Source organism: Desmodus rotundus, chromosome 10 (assembly GCF_022682495.2).
Source record: "Desmodus rotundus isolate HL8 chromosome 10, HLdesRot8A.1, whole genome shotgun sequence".
Classification (NCBI taxonomy): Eukaryota; Metazoa; Chordata; class Mammalia; order Chiroptera; family Phyllostomidae; genus Desmodus; species Desmodus rotundus.
The window spans coordinates 24512110-24529634 of NC_071396.1; the positions used below are offsets into that span (position 1 = coordinate 24512110).

At 46.5% G+C, this 17525-nt stretch overlaps 1 protein-coding gene across 1 annotated transcript in view; it reads right to left on the reverse strand.

Annotated features, from left to right (window-relative positions):
- NIPA1 (NIPA magnesium transporter 1) overlaps nucleotides 1-17525 on the reverse strand; it is a 30424-nt gene that overhangs the window by 10458 nt on the left and 2441 nt on the right. The window contains exons 2-3 of the mRNA XM_053912954.2: nucleotides 2707-2754; nucleotides 1618-1708 (exon numbers count right to left, since the gene is read on the reverse strand). Coding sequence (XP_053768929.1) covers nucleotides 1618-1708; nucleotides 2707-2754 — 139 coding nt within the window. The remainder of the gene's footprint in view (nucleotides 1-1617; nucleotides 1709-2706; nucleotides 2755-17525) is intronic.

A 17525-nucleotide genomic window follows, 5' to 3' on the forward strand; every position in this document is an offset into this window, starting at 1 on the left:
AATTAGATTCATCCATTATACTTCTGGCAGGCTGGAGCATCGTCCCCTGAACTGGAAGGTGGTGGGTTCGATTCCCGGTTAGGGTGCACACGTAGGTGGCAGGTTTGGTCCCCAGTTGGGGTGGGAGCAAGAGGCAACCGATCGATGTTTTCCTCTGACATCGATACTTCTCTCCTTCCCTTCCCCTCTTTCTAAAAATCAGTAAGCATGCCCTCGGGTGGGGATGGATAAATAAACAAATACATAAATAAATTCATAAATATGTCCACCACAGACACATGTCTGCGCGAGGATTCGGGGTCTGTCTGGAGCACAGCAGAAGACAAATGTCTACATGAATGAGGACCTTGGGTTTTCTTTCTCTTCTATCACATCTTAATGATTTCTTCAAAAGCAAAATCGAGTATGAATAGGTTTGTGGGAGGAGATCTATTATTTAGTCCTTTCTGTATAAAAACATGTAATAAAATGATTCTATTTGGGACGTCAGATGGTGACTGGGAGCCTTCACAACCCCTCTCCTTCCTTTTCCCATTTGCCCCACATCTGGGCAACCTGGGAAGAAGGTCTGCGCATGCTCTTGAGTCCCGCTGTCCCCAGTCCCTTGGCAAACCCCAGCCTGAGGGTGGGCACCCCCACCCAGTTCACCACCTAACTCCAGTAAAAACCCAAAGCCCTGCCTCCCTCCTGGTTCACCCCAGACCAGGGGTATCCAAGCCACAGCCGGCAGGCCACATGAGGCCCAGGATGGCTATGAAGGCGACCAGAAATTTACTTAAAACCTTTCTTTTGCTCATCAGTTTTCATTAGTGTTTGTGTACTGAATGTGTGGCCTGAGACAATTCTTCTTCTCCCAGTGTGGCCCCGAGATGCCCAAAGGTCGACAGCCCTGCTCCAGAGCAAACAGAGCCCTCTCCTGGGGGATCCAGTTGCTGTGACTCTGGTGAGACAGGAATTCTGTCGCATACCCACTGGCGCCCAGGTGTGACTCGTCCCAACCTCCAGTTTCCCGGGGTTGAGGGGTGGCTCAGTGTCCAGCAGGGGATGGTAGGAGCCCAAATAAAATACCGGCTGGCTAGTTTTGCTTAAGGATTTCTCTGAGTCACTTGCCAAGGCATTGGGAAAGCTCTAAGTCTCTTGGACATCCTCTGGGGCAAACTCGGAGGACAGCATGACACTTGTTGATCCCCAGGAGTAAGTTAGGATTTGAAATATACTAACACACATTATTAAGAGAGGGGTTAATAATTCACACAACTAAATTGAAAGGAATAGCCCTGGCCGGCGTGGCTCAGTGGATGGAGTGCCAGCCTGCTAAGCAAAGGGTTGCTGGTTGGATTCCCAGTCAGGGTGCATGCCCAGGGTGCCAGACAGGTCCCCAGTAGGGGGTGCGCGAGAGTCAACTGCATACTGATATTTCCCTCACTCTAAAAATAAATAAATAAAATCTTTAAAAAAATAAATTTGAAAGAATATAACTAAACCATATAGAGGAGAACACTGAAGACCTGTCTTTAGCTATGATTTTCCTTTTATTATTTGAACAGAAACACTTAAAATGAAGTTTCTTATATATATGGCACATTAAAAGCCAAAACACAGAACACCAGCGCTCACCCAAACGGCACTCCAAGGGCACCCAGGGGCGTCACCAGAACCGTGGGGACCGCCGTGTAAGCCAGGAAGTTTCCAATCTGGCCAACAGCCACTGTGGAGAGAATCACAGGATGTCGCTTGTAATGCCAGCGCTCTCTCCTGGCAAGGATCAGAATTGCATTTGGGGAGGCCGGGCCCTGAAACATCCACTTCCTTTCCAGGGCTTGTGAGAAACCAAATGTGGGAGGAGGAGCCTCATTTGCATGTTTAAGGGCGGTGACTGCGCAGGACAGGAGTGCCCGCCCCCTTCTCCGCATCACTGTCCTGATTGGTTGGGGAGCAGTGCCCGCCCCCCTCCTCCCCGAGTCACAGTCCCGATTGGTTGGGGAGCAGCTTCATTGGTCTCTGTTAATTCCCCGGCTAAACACAGTGACTGACAGTGGGTGCAACACCATATATTTCCACTCTCTCCTTAAAACACCCTTGTTTTAAGACGGATCGTGCCGGGCTCCCCGTGTTCCTGAAATGGCCTGGGACCTGCTCCGATAGTGTCGGCCGCTGGGCCGCACTGCCACAGGAGCGCACCGGGTGGTGGGGAGCGAGAGCTTAAATAGCAGCTGTTCCGTGAACGCCATCCCGTTTGCTAGGCCATTTCTCAACGAACAGACAGCGTGAGACAAGTGAACCTCGTGATGTTTCTGAAATTTCGCATATCATTCTCCTTTACAGATCTAAAGGTTCTAACTATACAGAGTGCGTTTTCGGTCATAGCGAACGATCTGGTTCTTCCGGCTGAGGGAAGAAAGCCGCCTTTGTAAAACCGATTACGTTCAGCAAAAACATGTAATTTCACCAAAGGCCAACAGCCCGACTACACGTGAGTAATCAGGAGCTATTTTAGTTTCTTTGGGCCCAGGAGAGTGTGGCCCCGGCTATTCAGGGCTACCTGCAGGCAGCAGGGGCCTCGCGCCCTCCTGGTGCTCCTTCCTAAGGACAGAGCCCACCTCCACCCCTCCATCTCATCCCCCCACCCCCCCAGTTCTGCCCAGGGAATGATTGATCTTAACAAAGAAAGCAAACGAGCTCTTCAGCACACAGGGTACTACTTACTTGCAACGGTGCCTGCCCACCACACAATGTCCGTTAAATAGGAGGTACCTGAGAGAGAGCGAGACGGAAATGTCAGGAAGGCAAAAAGCAAGAGGGTTACAAGCTGCATACTTAGGAGAGGAATTACATGAAAAGTAAAACTGAAAAGAAGAGAACGCCCTAGCCGGATATCTCAGTTGGTTAGAGCGTCGTCTGGATGCACCAGAGTTGTGGGTTCGATTCCCAGTCAGGGCACATAGAAGAATCAACCAGTGAATGTATACATAACTGGAACAACGAATTCACGCCTCTCTCTCTCTAGCACTGAATATATATTAAAATTTTTTGAAAGAATAATGAATGTCATACTGTACACTCAGAAATCTAAGTTAGTCTACAAATAGCAGCATGACAAGCCACTAAAAGTGGCAGATGCTTTTTGCAACAAAGTCAAGCTGACCCAAACAATAAGCTGAACCTTTATGATTTGGACGGGGGAGGGTGCAACACGCCCTCCCAGAGACACAGATATTTGTTAGAATAAAGTATTTTTAAATATAATCCTCATCTGAGGACATGGTTATAGATTTTAGAGAGAGGGGAAAGGAGGGAGGCGGGGGTAGAGAGAGAGAGAAACATCAATCAGTTGCTTCTCCCATGTGCTCTGACCAGAAATCGAACTCGTGACCTATGGTTTAGGGGACAATGCTCCAACCAACTGAGAGCCACACTGTCCGGGGCTGGAGTAAAGTTTTATGTTCCTTTCAAATGAGATTTGTTCTTCAAAGTGCAATTTTCTCATGCACTTCCTATAACCAATTCATATAAAATTGTTTTACAGGTTACTCAGTTAGCATAATTTAGAACCTTTCTGGGGTGGCTCTTTGCCAACCACCCACGCAGCAGACCTGTGCGCTCCCTCGGCGCTGGGACATTTGCCCAGTCCCCAGAGCTCCCTTAGGTCCACCATCACTGTCCCTCTTCCTGCAGGATGACAGAGCCTTCAACAAGAAGGTCTCCCTGCTTCTGAGACACACCTTTGTCCTTCAGGTCTGTCAAAAAGCTCCTCGCTGGAGAGGTTTCTTTCCTAGCAGGGTACAGTACCTACTTCTGATTGGACATTTTAATTCTGGGTAATTTGGTATAATTAGCGCAGGAAGCCGGCCCACCACACGGAGGCGCAGAGCTACGGTCCTCACGGTAAGTGCTTAAAAAAACCCAAAGTGACCGAGTGGGAGGAACGGCTGCGTCAGAATGTCACCGGTTGACATCCTCACATGAGCGAGCGACTTAAGACAGGAAGCGTCGATGGGTAGTGGGACGAGTGGGTGAACGGGGCTGAGTCAGCGCCACTGGTTTGTCAATAATTATAAAAGGAAAAAGTTATCTTTTTTTTCTTGAAGATTTTATTTATTTTTAGAAAGAGGGGAAGGGAGGGAGAAAGAGAGGGAGAGAGACATCAATATATGGCTGTCTCTCCCACGCCCACAATGGGGGACCCAGCCCTCAACCCAGGCCTGTGCCCTGACTGGGAACCGAACCAGAGACCTTTCAGATTGCAGGCCGGTGCTCAATCCACTGAGCCACACCCGCCAGGGCAGATAAAAGTTATCTTTATCGTACTTGCAGATCTGGACAGACACCACCTTAACCCAGGGGTCAAAGCGAACAGCATCTGCAACAGGAGAAACCAGCGTCCTGTGCCTCCTGAGAGGTCACTGGGGAGGGCACAGTGTCACCTTGGCGGGGTCCCTGCCAAAGTGCAGCACTCGTATCTAATCAGGAGGAAGCAGAGACAGTCAAGGAATCAGCCGGCCTCTACCCTTCCGAAGCGGCGAGGTCATGAAAGACACAGGAAGGCTAACAGCTGTGGCAGAGTACAGGTGACTAAACATGACACACGGTGCGGTGTGCAGTGGGAGACAGGACAGTACTGGCAATGGGCCGAGTCTGAGCCTGCGGCCACCCGGCCAGGGGATAGCACTCAGCCAACAGCGACCTCTGCTGGGCAGCGGCACCCGACCTGCTGGAGAACCATTGGCGGGCACCCTGGCCCGGGGTGGGGAGGCGGGGGTGGGGCGGGCAGCGGTGGCTCTAGGGACAGGCACCTCTCCCGCGGCCTGGAGTTCTGCCTCCGCTGAAAGCCTCCAGCAGGAGAGGGCGCGACCCTGGCAGTGGCTCCTGTCCTCCTAAGTGTGTCTGATGCAAATGTGGCCTATGTCACCCCGTGAGTGACAGACTACAGCGGAGCCTAAAATGCGCCCAGTTCACCCTGTGGGGCAGTCACCAGCGAGCAGCACAGAGTCCATGTGAATCCCCGGGTGTGCGAATGGCACCGTGCCTGTTGAAGAGGGTGTCCCCGCACCCATGCGTGCTGGGACTTTAAGAAGGAAAGACGGTGAGTCCACAGCCAGAACACGGGTGGGAGGAGGCTCATCAGCCAGGTCTCTAGGAAAACAACCCTTGCCGGTGAAACAAGTACTAAAACACATTTTTGAGTCTCTGGAAATAGTCCTAAGAGCATAGAGCCTACCATAAAAGATGCATTTATTCAAGAAAAACTACTAAATCTCAGTAAGAACAGGGAGAATCTCCAGCACAGAAGCTTAGACCGGCTCATCTCACCCACACAGAGGCCTCCTCACAAAACAAAAAAACAAGCAGCCCTGGCTGGTGTGGCTCAGTGGATTGAGCACTGGCCTGTGACCCAAAGGGTCACCAGTTCAATTCCCAGTCAGGACACATGCCTGGATTGTGGGTCAGCTCACCAGTAGGGGGCATGTGAGAGGCAACCACACATTGATGTTTCTCTCCCTCTTTTTCTCCCTCCCTTCCCCTCTCTAAAAATAAATAAATAAACTCTTTAAAAAATGTGTTCAAATAATTAAAAGATTCCATGTTTAAAGAGATAAAGGAAGGTATAATGAGAACCTTTCAAATAGAGAACATCAAAAAGAGATAGAAATGATTAAAAGAAAAAGCCAAATGGAAATTCTAGAGTTGAAAAGTAAATACAATAACTGGAGTGAAAAACAGTCAACAGCAGGTTTGAATTTCCTGGCAGAATGTGAAGATAGATTCATAAAGCTTATACATCTCAGGGAACAGAGAGGAAAAGGTATAAAGAAAAATAAACAGCCTCACAGAACTGTGGGAAACCATTAAGCACATGAACAGTCATACTATTACCCCTAGGGAGAAAAGAGAGAAGATAGCATAAAAAAAAAAAAATCAAGGAAAAAAAGGCTGAAATTTACCAAATATGATGGAAACCTACAAATCAGTAAGGTCAACGAACTTCAGTAGGGCCAAACAAAGAGATCCACACCCGAGTCACATATTCGTAAAAATACTCAAAGACAAAGGAAATAATTTTTTAAAAAATGACTGAAAACATACAAGGGGATCCTAATAAGATTCACAACTGATTTCTCAGCAAAACATTGGAGGCAAGAAGGCAGTGAGCTGATATATTCAAACTCCTGAAAGGAAAAAAGTGGTCAACCAAGAATCTTCTATCTTGCAAAACTACTTTTCCAATACAAAGGCAAAATAAACACATCCCAGATAAATAAAAGTACAGAGAACTCCTTGAGAACTGACCTGCCTTACAGTAAATTTTAAATGAAATTCTTCAGGTGAAAGCAAGCGACGTGGTTGCTAATTTAAAAACGCAAACACACAGTGGTAAAGGTAATTATGCAATTATAAAAGACAACATGAACGAAAATTTATCCTTTTTTTGTCACCTTCACTGATAACAAAAGCTAATGGGTAAGTATGTATATAATTGTATTGTTGGACCTGTAACATAGAATTTCATATGTTTCACACCACCACCACAAAGGATGTAGTGTGAGCAATGTTTTACTGAGTAAGGACATGGTAACTTGGTGGTAGCTTGAAAGCACAGAATGAATACAGAAAACAAAAAAAGATTCACATAAACGCTATCAGTCTACACTTCCTTTCCTTGTCTCTGTGCTTCTTTAGGACATAACATTATATACAGCGTACATTATTACTTCACCACCCTGGCTGGTGTGGCTCAGTGGATTGAATGCCAGCTTGCGAACCAAAGGGTTGCTGGTTCAATTCCCAGTCAGGGCACATGCCTGGGTTGTGGGCCAGGTCCCCAGTAGGGGGAGCGTGAGAGGCAACTACACATTGATGTTTCTCTCTCTTTCTCCCTTCTCATCTCTCTAAAAATAAATAAATAAAATCTTTAAAATGAGGAGTAGGCTGGGCTACAAAGAACTCAGGGATGGGCAAAGGACAAGCTTCTGGCCTCTCTTTCATTAAAGGGTCCAGGTCAGTTCAAAGTGTCTCAGGTTCCAGGAAATGCACTCACACCCTCCAGGAGCTGCTGAAATCCAGCAAAGGATGTCTAGCTCACCCTCACCTTTGAGGACACTATTAGGCAAAATTTTTCGACTTCCATGGACAGAAAGCCCATCACATTTTGTCTGGATACCTGACGCATACCCCTAGCTGTAGATCAGGTGGTCCCGAAGGGCCTCAGTCCAGGGGTGCCCCCGCACTCTGTCCTGAAGACAGTCCACAGCTCAGCTTGGCCACCCACCCATGCCCAGCCCCTCCCTGAGCTAGCTGCCCCATGCTCCTTCAGACGCTCCCTGGTGTCCGCATTCCATATTAGCCCTCAGCCCGTCACACATAGATATTTTTCTCTTATGCCCCAAAACCACTTGGTTTATTCACAGTGTCACCTTCAAGCATCACTGCCCTGACACCCTCAGGAGGCACCTGTTCAAGCTTATGCCCGTGTGCCCCCTTTTCCCAGTGGATGCCTGGGACTCAAGCCCTCCGGCCTGAGGAAGAGCAGGGAGCCACAGAATCAAGGAGCATGGTGGGGTGTTCGTGTGTGTGTCTACTCTCGTGCCCCCCCCCCCGGGGTAGGCTGCAGAGGGAGCAAGAGCGACATTCTGGCTAAATCCCCCTGCTGGAAACTGTGGGGGCCAGCTGAGAGCTGTTTATGACAGCTGAACTGTAAGACAAAGCAGCGCTGTGCAAACACAAGAGAGACTTGTCAGGATGGGGGTGTCAGCTGGCAACGAGGCTCTCCTTCCACAGCGTGGTAAACCTTCCGCTTGGTGAAAAATGGGCATCAGAAATGTCCTTAACATATGACTTTCTAGCACAAAAATACAGACTGTCACCTAGTTTATTTGCCTTCTGATTACAGAGAAAGTGTCCCCAACCCCGTGTGCTCCCGATGACAGAAGTCACCTCTAACAGCAAAGCAAGAATGGGTCACTAGGTCCTTTCCTAATCAGTGAGTGCCGTGAAGTTTCTTTAAAAAATGTGTAAAAAAGATGCTACATAATTAGTCCAAAGTTCTTACAAAACGACTACAAATCAAGAAATTCTGCTTTCTGACACCACCCCAGGAACGTGAGGGTGTGAATTCGAATCAACGTGAGCACCGGTATTCATCAACCCGGGAATGGATTGAGTGCTTGAAGTTCTTTTGTATGTTGGTTATTTGACATGGAGAAGTTATTTTCCTAAAGAAATACGTAGTTTGGGGAGCTCCCTTTTAGTTGCTTAGATGAGACGCTACCCGATTCATGTGTTGTCCAAGAAAGCCAATTAGAACTTAAAGGGAAAAAAAAAGACGTGGTTTTGCAATTCTGAAAAAGATGAACAAAGTTGTAGGACTTACACTGGCTGATTTTAAGATTTATTATAAAACTACACAGCCCTGGCTGGTGTGGCTTGGTAGGTTGAGTGTGGGCCTGCGAAACAAAGCATCACCGGTTGATTCCCAGTCAGGGCACATGCCTGGGTTGCAGGTCAGGTCCCCAGTAGGGGGCGCACAAGAGGCAAACACACACTGATGTTTCTCTCCTTTTCTTTCTCCCTTCCTTCCCCCCTCTCTAAAAACAAATAAATAAAATCTTTAAAATTGTTCAAAGAAAAGACTAAAAAGAAAAACAAATGCCCTGTCCAAGGAGCTCAAAGCATCATCCCCATATGCTAAGGTTGTGGGTTTGATTTCTGGTCAGGGCGCATACAAGAATCAACCCATGAATACATCAATAAGTGGAACAACAAATCAATATTTCTCTTTCTAAAATAAATAAATTTTAAAAAATTGTCATTGCACCTTTATTCAAATAGCAAAAATTTGGAAACAACCAAAAATGGTTGTCACTAGGAGAATAAACAAGCAAGTTGTGGTTGATTCGGACAACGGGACACTACTCAGCAACATAAGGAAGGTACTACTGATAATTAATGATGATGAATCTTCAAAGTATGCTCAGCCAAAAAAAAAAAAAGGTAGACACAAGAAAATACATACTGTAATATTCCATTTGTATGGAGTTCAAGAGCAGGAGGAAGTGATTTCACTCTGAGGACAGGTGAAGGGGAGCGGGAGCTCTAGTGTGGGGAGGGTGGGAGGAATGCGCACAGGGTGCTGTTTAGGGTGCTGGCAGGAGTCAATTTCCTTACTGGGGAATTGGTTAGAGAGGTATACAAGGTCTGTCCGCAAAAAAGTGCATCCATCATCGTTAATACAGTGAGAATGGTTGGCCTGACATGGATGTAACTGGCAGCCAAGGCAAGTGGACTGGAATGTGCATGCGGGAACAAGGAGACTTCACTGTACTAGTCAGTGGGGGCAGCAGACGTGGTTGAGTGAGCATGTGTACTGTGTGGCTGTCACATTCAAAATGGCTGAGTGAGTAGAGCAATGAATTTGCATCAAATTCTGAGTTAAGCTTGAATATTCCTCAGCGGAAACTATGGGGGTGATTCAGAAAGCTGCAGCTATGGGAAACTGGTGATTGGCAGCTTCATCACAACAACACGCCTGTTCACGCATCACGTCTCGTGCAGAGTTTTTTTGTGAAACGTCAAATCACCCAGGTGACTCAGCCCCACTATAGCCCAGATTTGGCACCCTGCAAGTTCTGGCTTTTCCCATAATTAAAATCACCTTTGAAAGGGAAGAGATTTGAGGCAGCCAGTGAGATTCAGGAAAATACAGCGTGGCAGCTGATGGTGATTGGGAGAACTGTGTGAGGTCCCAAGGTGCCCACTTTGAAGGGGAATGAGGTATCATTCTCCTATGTACAGTGTTTCTCATCGTATCTTCTATCTTCTTCAATAAATGTCTCTATTGTTTACATTATATGGTTGGATACCTTCTGGACAGACCGTGTCCTATTTATTTCTCAGAACTCCTCAAACTATATCCTTAAGATCTGTGCAGCTTACTCTATGTAATTAGACTCCACGTTTTTTTTTTTTTTAAAGGAATAGTTTCTAAACAGTAGCTAAACTCTAGCAGGCCACACAATGCTGAGCATAATGCAATGACGGGTGTGACTGAGCTTCTCCCAGTTTCTACGGGAAATTCCATTCTGTGTTCCAAAGGGCAAGTAAGAGTCCAGCACAGATGGACACATTCTCTCTCCTCATAGGGTGCAATAATGCGCCCTCAGCCATGACTGCAAGAAAGGAACTGAGGCTCTAGCTGGTGTGGCTCAGGGGATTGAGTGCCAGCCTGCACACCAAAGGGTTGCAGGCTCGATTCCTATTCAGAGCACATGCCTGGGTTGAGGACCAGGTCCCCAGTGGGGGGATGCTCGAGGGGCAACCACACATTGATGTATCTCTCCTTCACTCTCTCCCTTCCCCTCTCTAAAAATAAATAAATAGAATCTTAAAAAGAAAGAAAGGAACTGAGGCAGGGAGAACCCAAAATGATGGGGGAAAAATATTTGGAATATATGTGTACATTCCCACTACACTTTAATATAAGTATGCCTTTGCCATTTTTCTTTTTGAAAATTATTTTTAAAATCCTCACCTGAAGATATGTTTTCATTGATTTTTTAGAGAGAGAAAGGGAGGAAGGGAAGGAGGGAGAAGATGGAGGGAAAAACAGAGAAACACTGATTGCTTGCCTCCCGGTATGTGCCCCCATTGAGGATCGAACCACAGAACCCAGGCATGTGCCCTGACCAGGAAATTGAAGCCACAACCTTTCGGTGTACAAGGCGATGCTCCAACCAACTGAGCCACCTGGCCAGGGCTGATCACGCCTCTTTCAACCATTGCTGGTGAATAGAAATAGTGTGATGTTCCTGGAAATCAATTTAACTACATACATATTTAAATGAGAACATGCAGGGTGGGGCAAAGTAGATTTTGAGTTGTGAGGGCACAACATGCAGAGTTTATAGTTGTGTTATTATTTATTAATTACTATATTATTTTCCAAATGAACAACTGTAAACCTACTTTCGCCCCACTGTGTACACAGTTCATACACAGTTTGTATAAGCATCCTCACCTTAAAAGTCTATTTTGAGGAAGCGATCCAAAGGAATGCTCGACATTCAAAGATTTACTAGCAAGGACAGCCAACAGAATATGTTATATGGAATATGGGGACCGAGAGCGCCTGCAGAGCGCACACAGTACAGACTCCAGGGGCTACTGCATTTTAATGCACACGAGGAGGTGGCCTCCTCACGGCAACGTATGCGTCAGAGCTGGGTCCTGATTCTCAGAGAGAATGGGGGAAAACTCAGTAGACAGTCACAGAAATCTGAACACTGACCAGACATGGTAGAATATTAAAGAATTATTACATGGGTTTTTTTTTTTTAAGATTTTATTTATTTATTTCTAGAGAGCAGAAGGGAAGGAGAAAGAGAGGGAGAGGAAACAGCAATGTGTGGCTGCTTCTCACACGCCCCCTACTGGGGACCTGGTTCACAACCCAGGCATGTGGCCTGACTGGGAATTGAACCCGCGACCCATTGGTTCGCTGGCCGGCTCTCAATCCACTGAGCCACACCAGTCAGGGCTATATTTGACATTTTCCAAACTAAAAAAATTTTAAAAATATTTTAAGGATATACATGTTTTTGGAATGTCTGATGCGAGGTATTTGTTTTGTATTCTCTCTAACCTACATGTGTTATTAGTTTAATCCATAAGATTTTTTTCATTTTAATTTAATTTGGAAATACAAGTATTGAATGTGACTAGAAATAAAAACATCCTAATTGTATCAGCAGTTAAGGTGAGGACATGAATATCTTCCATTTTTCTGTTCATAGTATTAGATACTTCTTAGATTTTTTTTTTTTTTTAAAGAGTTCATTTATTTATTTTCGGAGAGAGAGGAAGGGAGGGAGAAAGAGAGGGAGAGTAACACGCACGCCCCCAATGGGGACCTAGCCCACAAGCCAGGCATGTGCCCTGGCAGGGATTCGAACTGCCGACCGTCCAGTCAGAGGCTGGCACTCAGTCCACCGAGCCGCACCAGGCAGGGCACTTCTCAGATGTTAATCGATGACCAGATATTCTATAAGCAGGAAGATGCTTTTTAAACACTTAACTATGCCAGGTTCTGTCTACTCAATACATGCATTGTACCAACAGGCTCTGCCTGGGCATGAACGCACCAGGCAACCACTCTCCCTGCCCTCCCTGGGCTGAGGGCACTGCCTCCTGCCTCCCACGCTGATGCCCCCAATGTCTAAAAGGGGTTAGCTTGCAGTTACAGGCTCCTGGTGCATAAGTATAGGGGTGTGTGGGCTTAGGAAGAGTTGAATTGAGGACTTGTATTGGATTGGCCGAAAAGTTCGTTTACTTTTTTCCATAAAATAAAGACACGTTTTTCATTTCCACCAATAACTTTATTGGTTTTGATAGCTGAGTATGCCGGCTATCTCCTGGGTGGCATAATGCTGATTGGTCTCAATTGATGTCTCGATTTGATCGCTATCAACTTCAACTGGTCTACCCGACCATGGAGCATCATCCAGCAAGAAATTTCCAGCATGAAACTCACAAACCACTTTTGACATGTTCCATCAATCACAGCAACTTCTCCATACACTGCACAGATCTTTTTTTTTGCATTTCACTTGCATTTTGACCTTTCTTGAAATAATAGAGCATGATATGCTGAAAGTGTTGATAATTTTCTTCCATCTTCAATATTAAAATGGCTACATAAAAATTCATCAATTTTGATAAGTTTTTTAAAAATGCATGCTGATATGACAGCTGTCACAATACAACCAAAAAAAAAATGTTTTGGATGAAGTTAAAAGAAAAACTAAACTAAGCCCTGACTGGTGGGGTTAAGTGGATTAAGCACTGGCCCACACACAAAAGGGTTGCTGGTTCGATTCCCAAGAAGGGCACATGCCTGGGTTGTGGACCAGGTCCCCAGTGGGGGGCACTCGAGAGGCAACCACACACTGATGTTTCTCTCCCTCTCTTTCTCCCTCCCTTCTCCTCTGCCCCAAAATAAATACATAAAATCTTAAAATAAACAAAGCAGAACAGTAAAAAACTCAACGAACTTTTTGGCCAACTCTATTTTAAAAGTAGTCTTTTCTAGTCCCTCATGGTTGAAAATGTTTGTAAATTTTTAAAAAATTTATTGACTTTGGAGAGAGAGAGAGGAAGGGAGAGAGGAACATTGATTTGTCATTCCACTTATTCATGCATTCATTGGTCGATTCTTGTATGTTCCCTGACCAGGGATCAAACCTACAAACTTGACTAACCCACTGAACTACCTGGCCAGGGCAAAATATTTTTTTAAAAAGATTGCTTAGGCAGTGGCTGGGTAGCTTAATTGGCAGAGCGTCATCTCACTATGCCAAGGTTGTAGGTTTGATCCCCGGTCACGGCACATACGAGAATCAATCAATAAGTGCATAAATAAGTGGAACAAAACATTGATCTGTCTCAATATTAATTCTTAAAAATTTGTAAAAATATTGTTTACTCATTAAGGACTTAATTAAGGGACCAAAAATATAAATTACATTAATTTTACACTCTAGAAATATTTCTGAGGAAAACATATACTCTGTCTCGCTGCAGTTCAGTAAGAAGACCAAGGGGTATTTATTTCAGGCAGGAATTTAATTAAGCTAGTGACCTGTTCCTCCTCATGTGAAAATAAGAATTCTTATTTGCTTGAATAAGCGTTTGGGTATTAATTATACTTATAATAACCCAGTATCAGAATATCAGCGTTTCCAAATAAAAGCTTTTCCCCTCGTCAGAAAAGCCTAATTTATAGGTGAATTTACCTATAATCCTCCTCCCCTCCCCTACAGGCAGCAGGATGAGGCATGTCCTCTTCCAAACCAGCGGGAGCTGAGTTCAAATCCTGGCCCCACCATTCCTGTATCTGGGCATGCCTCAACTTCCTCTTCTGGATCAGCCTCCTGGGACCCATACACAGTCCCCTCCCACACTGAATGTGGCAGAAGTGGCACTGCAAGACTTCCCAGGCCAGGTCCCAAGGATCCACGTGGCTTCCAGTGTGCTCCATGGAAGGTTTGGGAAGCTACCTGCTACATAAGGGGTCTGACTTCCTGGGGACTTCCTTGGCACGAGGAAACCCGGGAGTGAAGAGACCGAGCAGAGAGATGGAGGGAGGGCGATAAAGACAGAGAGGGTCTCAGCAAGCCTGAAGCTGTGCCAGCTGCCCCAAGCCAATGAGTGAAGAAGTCACCGTGGATGGCCAGTCCAGTCAAACACACAGGTGACTCCAGTCCTGGCCACCAAGGGACCCCAGGGACAGTTGCCCACTGGAGTCCGGTCAACCCACAGAACGGTGACAGATAAATGAGTCAGGGACATCGTGGGCCTTCTGTGAGCAGGGCCTCCTTTATCTTCTTCTGGAAACAGTATCAGGTAAACCAGGTCGGGGCTCCCTATTCTCGCCTTGTCCCTTATTGAAAATGTCCCCTAAGGCTAGATAGAGATCGGACAGGGATACAGCATTTTTGCCTTGGCAAGGACTCTGGATTTTGTTAACTTAGTAGAGGCCACAGGTAGGTTACTTAACTGGGAGTAACTTGAAGCAAGCTCTGAAATCTTTTCATAAAATTTAAGATCCGGCCCTCGCTGGTGTGGCTCAGTGGATTGAGCGCCGGCTTGCGAACCAAAGGGTTGTGGGTTCGATTCCCAGTCAGGGCACAGGCCTGGGTTGCAGGCCAGGTCCCCAGTAGGGAGCGCATGAGAGGCAACCACACACTGATGTTTCTCTCCCTCTTTCTTCCTCCCTTCCCCTCTCTCTAAAAATAAATAAATAAAATGTTTAAATTTTTTTTTTTAAAGTTTAAGATCTGGTTTTACCCTCTTCACTCCATGGCTATTCATAGCCAGCTTGGCGGCATTACTCAGTGGCCACCACAGGCCTCCCAGTGGACCGGACGTGTGTCCTGCCAGAACCTCGATCTAGGGGCAGCGTAGACAAGTGGACGGGCCATCACCCCATAGGTGTCAGAGGCAAGAAGAGGCTGAGGACAGGTGCCAAGAAAACCCCGGGGGGCCAGGCCACTGACGCCAAATGACACGTGTGGAAGGTTCTCAGAAAAAGCGGAATTACCGTCTTTTTGATGTGTATAATGTGCACTTTTGGGACCAAATTTTTGAGGGAAAAACAAGCACGTGCATTATACATGGGTATAATAATCCCGTGTATACTGTGCGCAAGAACGTGGGTGCGCATTAGACACGGGAGCGCATAATCATGGCAAAAGCACAGACCCCTAGGGCTGCAGGAGTGAAGACATTGTGTGTTCATCTAGGCCCTGGGTCCCGGGTCCCGGGCTCCCGGCTGGCTGCGTGCCAGGAGATGGCAGGAGAGGCCAGGAGGAAGCGCGGGCACGTCCCGCGGCGCGGGAGCGAGCACGTGCTGTTCAGAAAGCTACCCTGCGGAAGGGTGTGCGTGTGGATTAGCGGGCGGATGCCTGGATCTCTTGCAGGACAAGTCCCTCACCTTCTGAGTATCTTAGTGTGATTTCACCTCTGGGCTGTGCGTCCCTCGGGGAGGAGACGACAAAATCCGAAACGGCTTTTTAAAAAAAAATTGTGGTCAAATATACATAGTACAAAATGCACGATCCAAACTGAAATTCTGTCCCCATTACGCACTAATTCCCCATTTCCCTTCCTCTGGCCCCTGGAGACCACCATCCCACTCTCTGTCTCTGTGACTTTGCCCATTCTATACGGCTCGTATGAGTGGAATTGTAACAGAATGTGTCCTTTTGTGACTGGCTGATTTCACTCAGTAAAATCACGTCCTCGAGGTTCATGCAGGTTGTAGCAGGTGGCAGAATTCCCTTCCTTTTTATGGCTAAATAATATTCCATTGAATGTATACACCACAGATTGTGCATCCACTCATCTGTTGATGGCTATTTGGTTGTTTCCACATTTTTTTCTTTTAATCCTCACCCGAGGATGTTTATTGGCTTTAGAGAAACATTGATCAGTTGCCTCCTGTACACACCGCGACCAGGGATCAAACCTGCAACCCAAGCGTGTGCTCCGACCGGGGATCAAACCCACAACGTTTTGGTGTATGGGACGACACTCCAACCACCTGAGCCACACGGCCAAAGCTGACTGCTTGTACCTTTTGTCTATTGACAATAATGCTGCTATGAACACAGGGGTACCAACATTTGTTCAAGTTCCTGCTTTCTTTTGGGTACACAGAAGAGGCATTGCTGGACCATGTGGTAATTTTATGTTTAAGTTTTTGAGGAATCACCAGTTTTTTTTCACAGCAGCTGCACCATTTTACATTTTCACCAACAGTGCACAAGAGTGCCAGTTTCTCCACGGTTTCACCTTGGTTATTTTCTGTGTTTGGTTTTTTTTCTTCTTCTTTTTTACAATAGCATCCTAATGGCTGTGAATTGCTATCTCTTGGTTTTGATGAAAGAGGTTTTTTAAAGGATCCATGGGTTCATCCTGGTCTAGGAGTTAACACAGAGTTATTTATCTCTTCAATTCTCCGAAGCTTCCCAAGAATTCAAAGGCCTGGCTTTCGAGAGACTCTCCGCAAAGCCTGTCCTGGGGGGGGGGGAGGGGGGCAGGACACCGCCCCCCACTGATGGACTCCCTGGCCCTCCTCACCCACACTCCTCCACACACAGAAATTCTAACATCGCGGTTGGCTTTCCACAGATGCCTCCACACCCAACGGTTACCTTGCTTCTCTCATCGAAGCTCTGCCTCAACTGGGCTCTCACACTGGACATACCATAAATGACCTGTCGCCCCAAGTGCCACCTGCTGCCCTCTGCCCATCGGCAGGATACTTCAAAGGCTCCCCAGCGGCCAGGCAGTCCATCTGAGCCTACACTGTGGCCAGACCTCCTGGCCCTCTCCATTCAAGAATCAGTGAGCCCTGACCGGTGTGGCTCAGCAGGTTGGGCACCGTCCTCCAAAGCAAAAGGTTACCAGTTCGAAACCTGGTCAGGACACATGCCTGGGTTCTGTGTTCGGTACCGGTCTGGGAGTGTATAAGAGGTAACAGATCAATGTTTCTTTCTCACATCAATGTTTCTCTCCCTTCCCCTCTCTCTAAAAATAAATAAATACATAAACAAAATCTTAAAAAAAAAAAAAAAAGTGAAAGCCCCTACCAGCAAAAGCCACACCCTTGGCTCTCCTGAAGCTGAAACTCCAAAGAAATACCACTGCGTGACAGTTCATCTAAAGTCGAAACTTCCAGAGAAACAAAGGGTTTTACCATGTGAGAACCCGCCCACCGGCCCCAGTTCCTAGCTATCTCCTCTTTCGTCTTATCTCCTCGGCTACAGGCCTTTCACAACAGTCGGCTCTGCGGCTTGTTAACAGAGGTGAGGACAGATCCTAGAAGGAGCAGATTCTAAAATTGGGTAACCTCAATATCCACAACAATGCCTGGCGCACAAGAAGAGCTTCACAAAGGCCTGCTGAACAAATCAACACTAAGTCATCAAAACAAGACTCTCTCTGTCTTCCCCAACCATGACCAGCCGGAA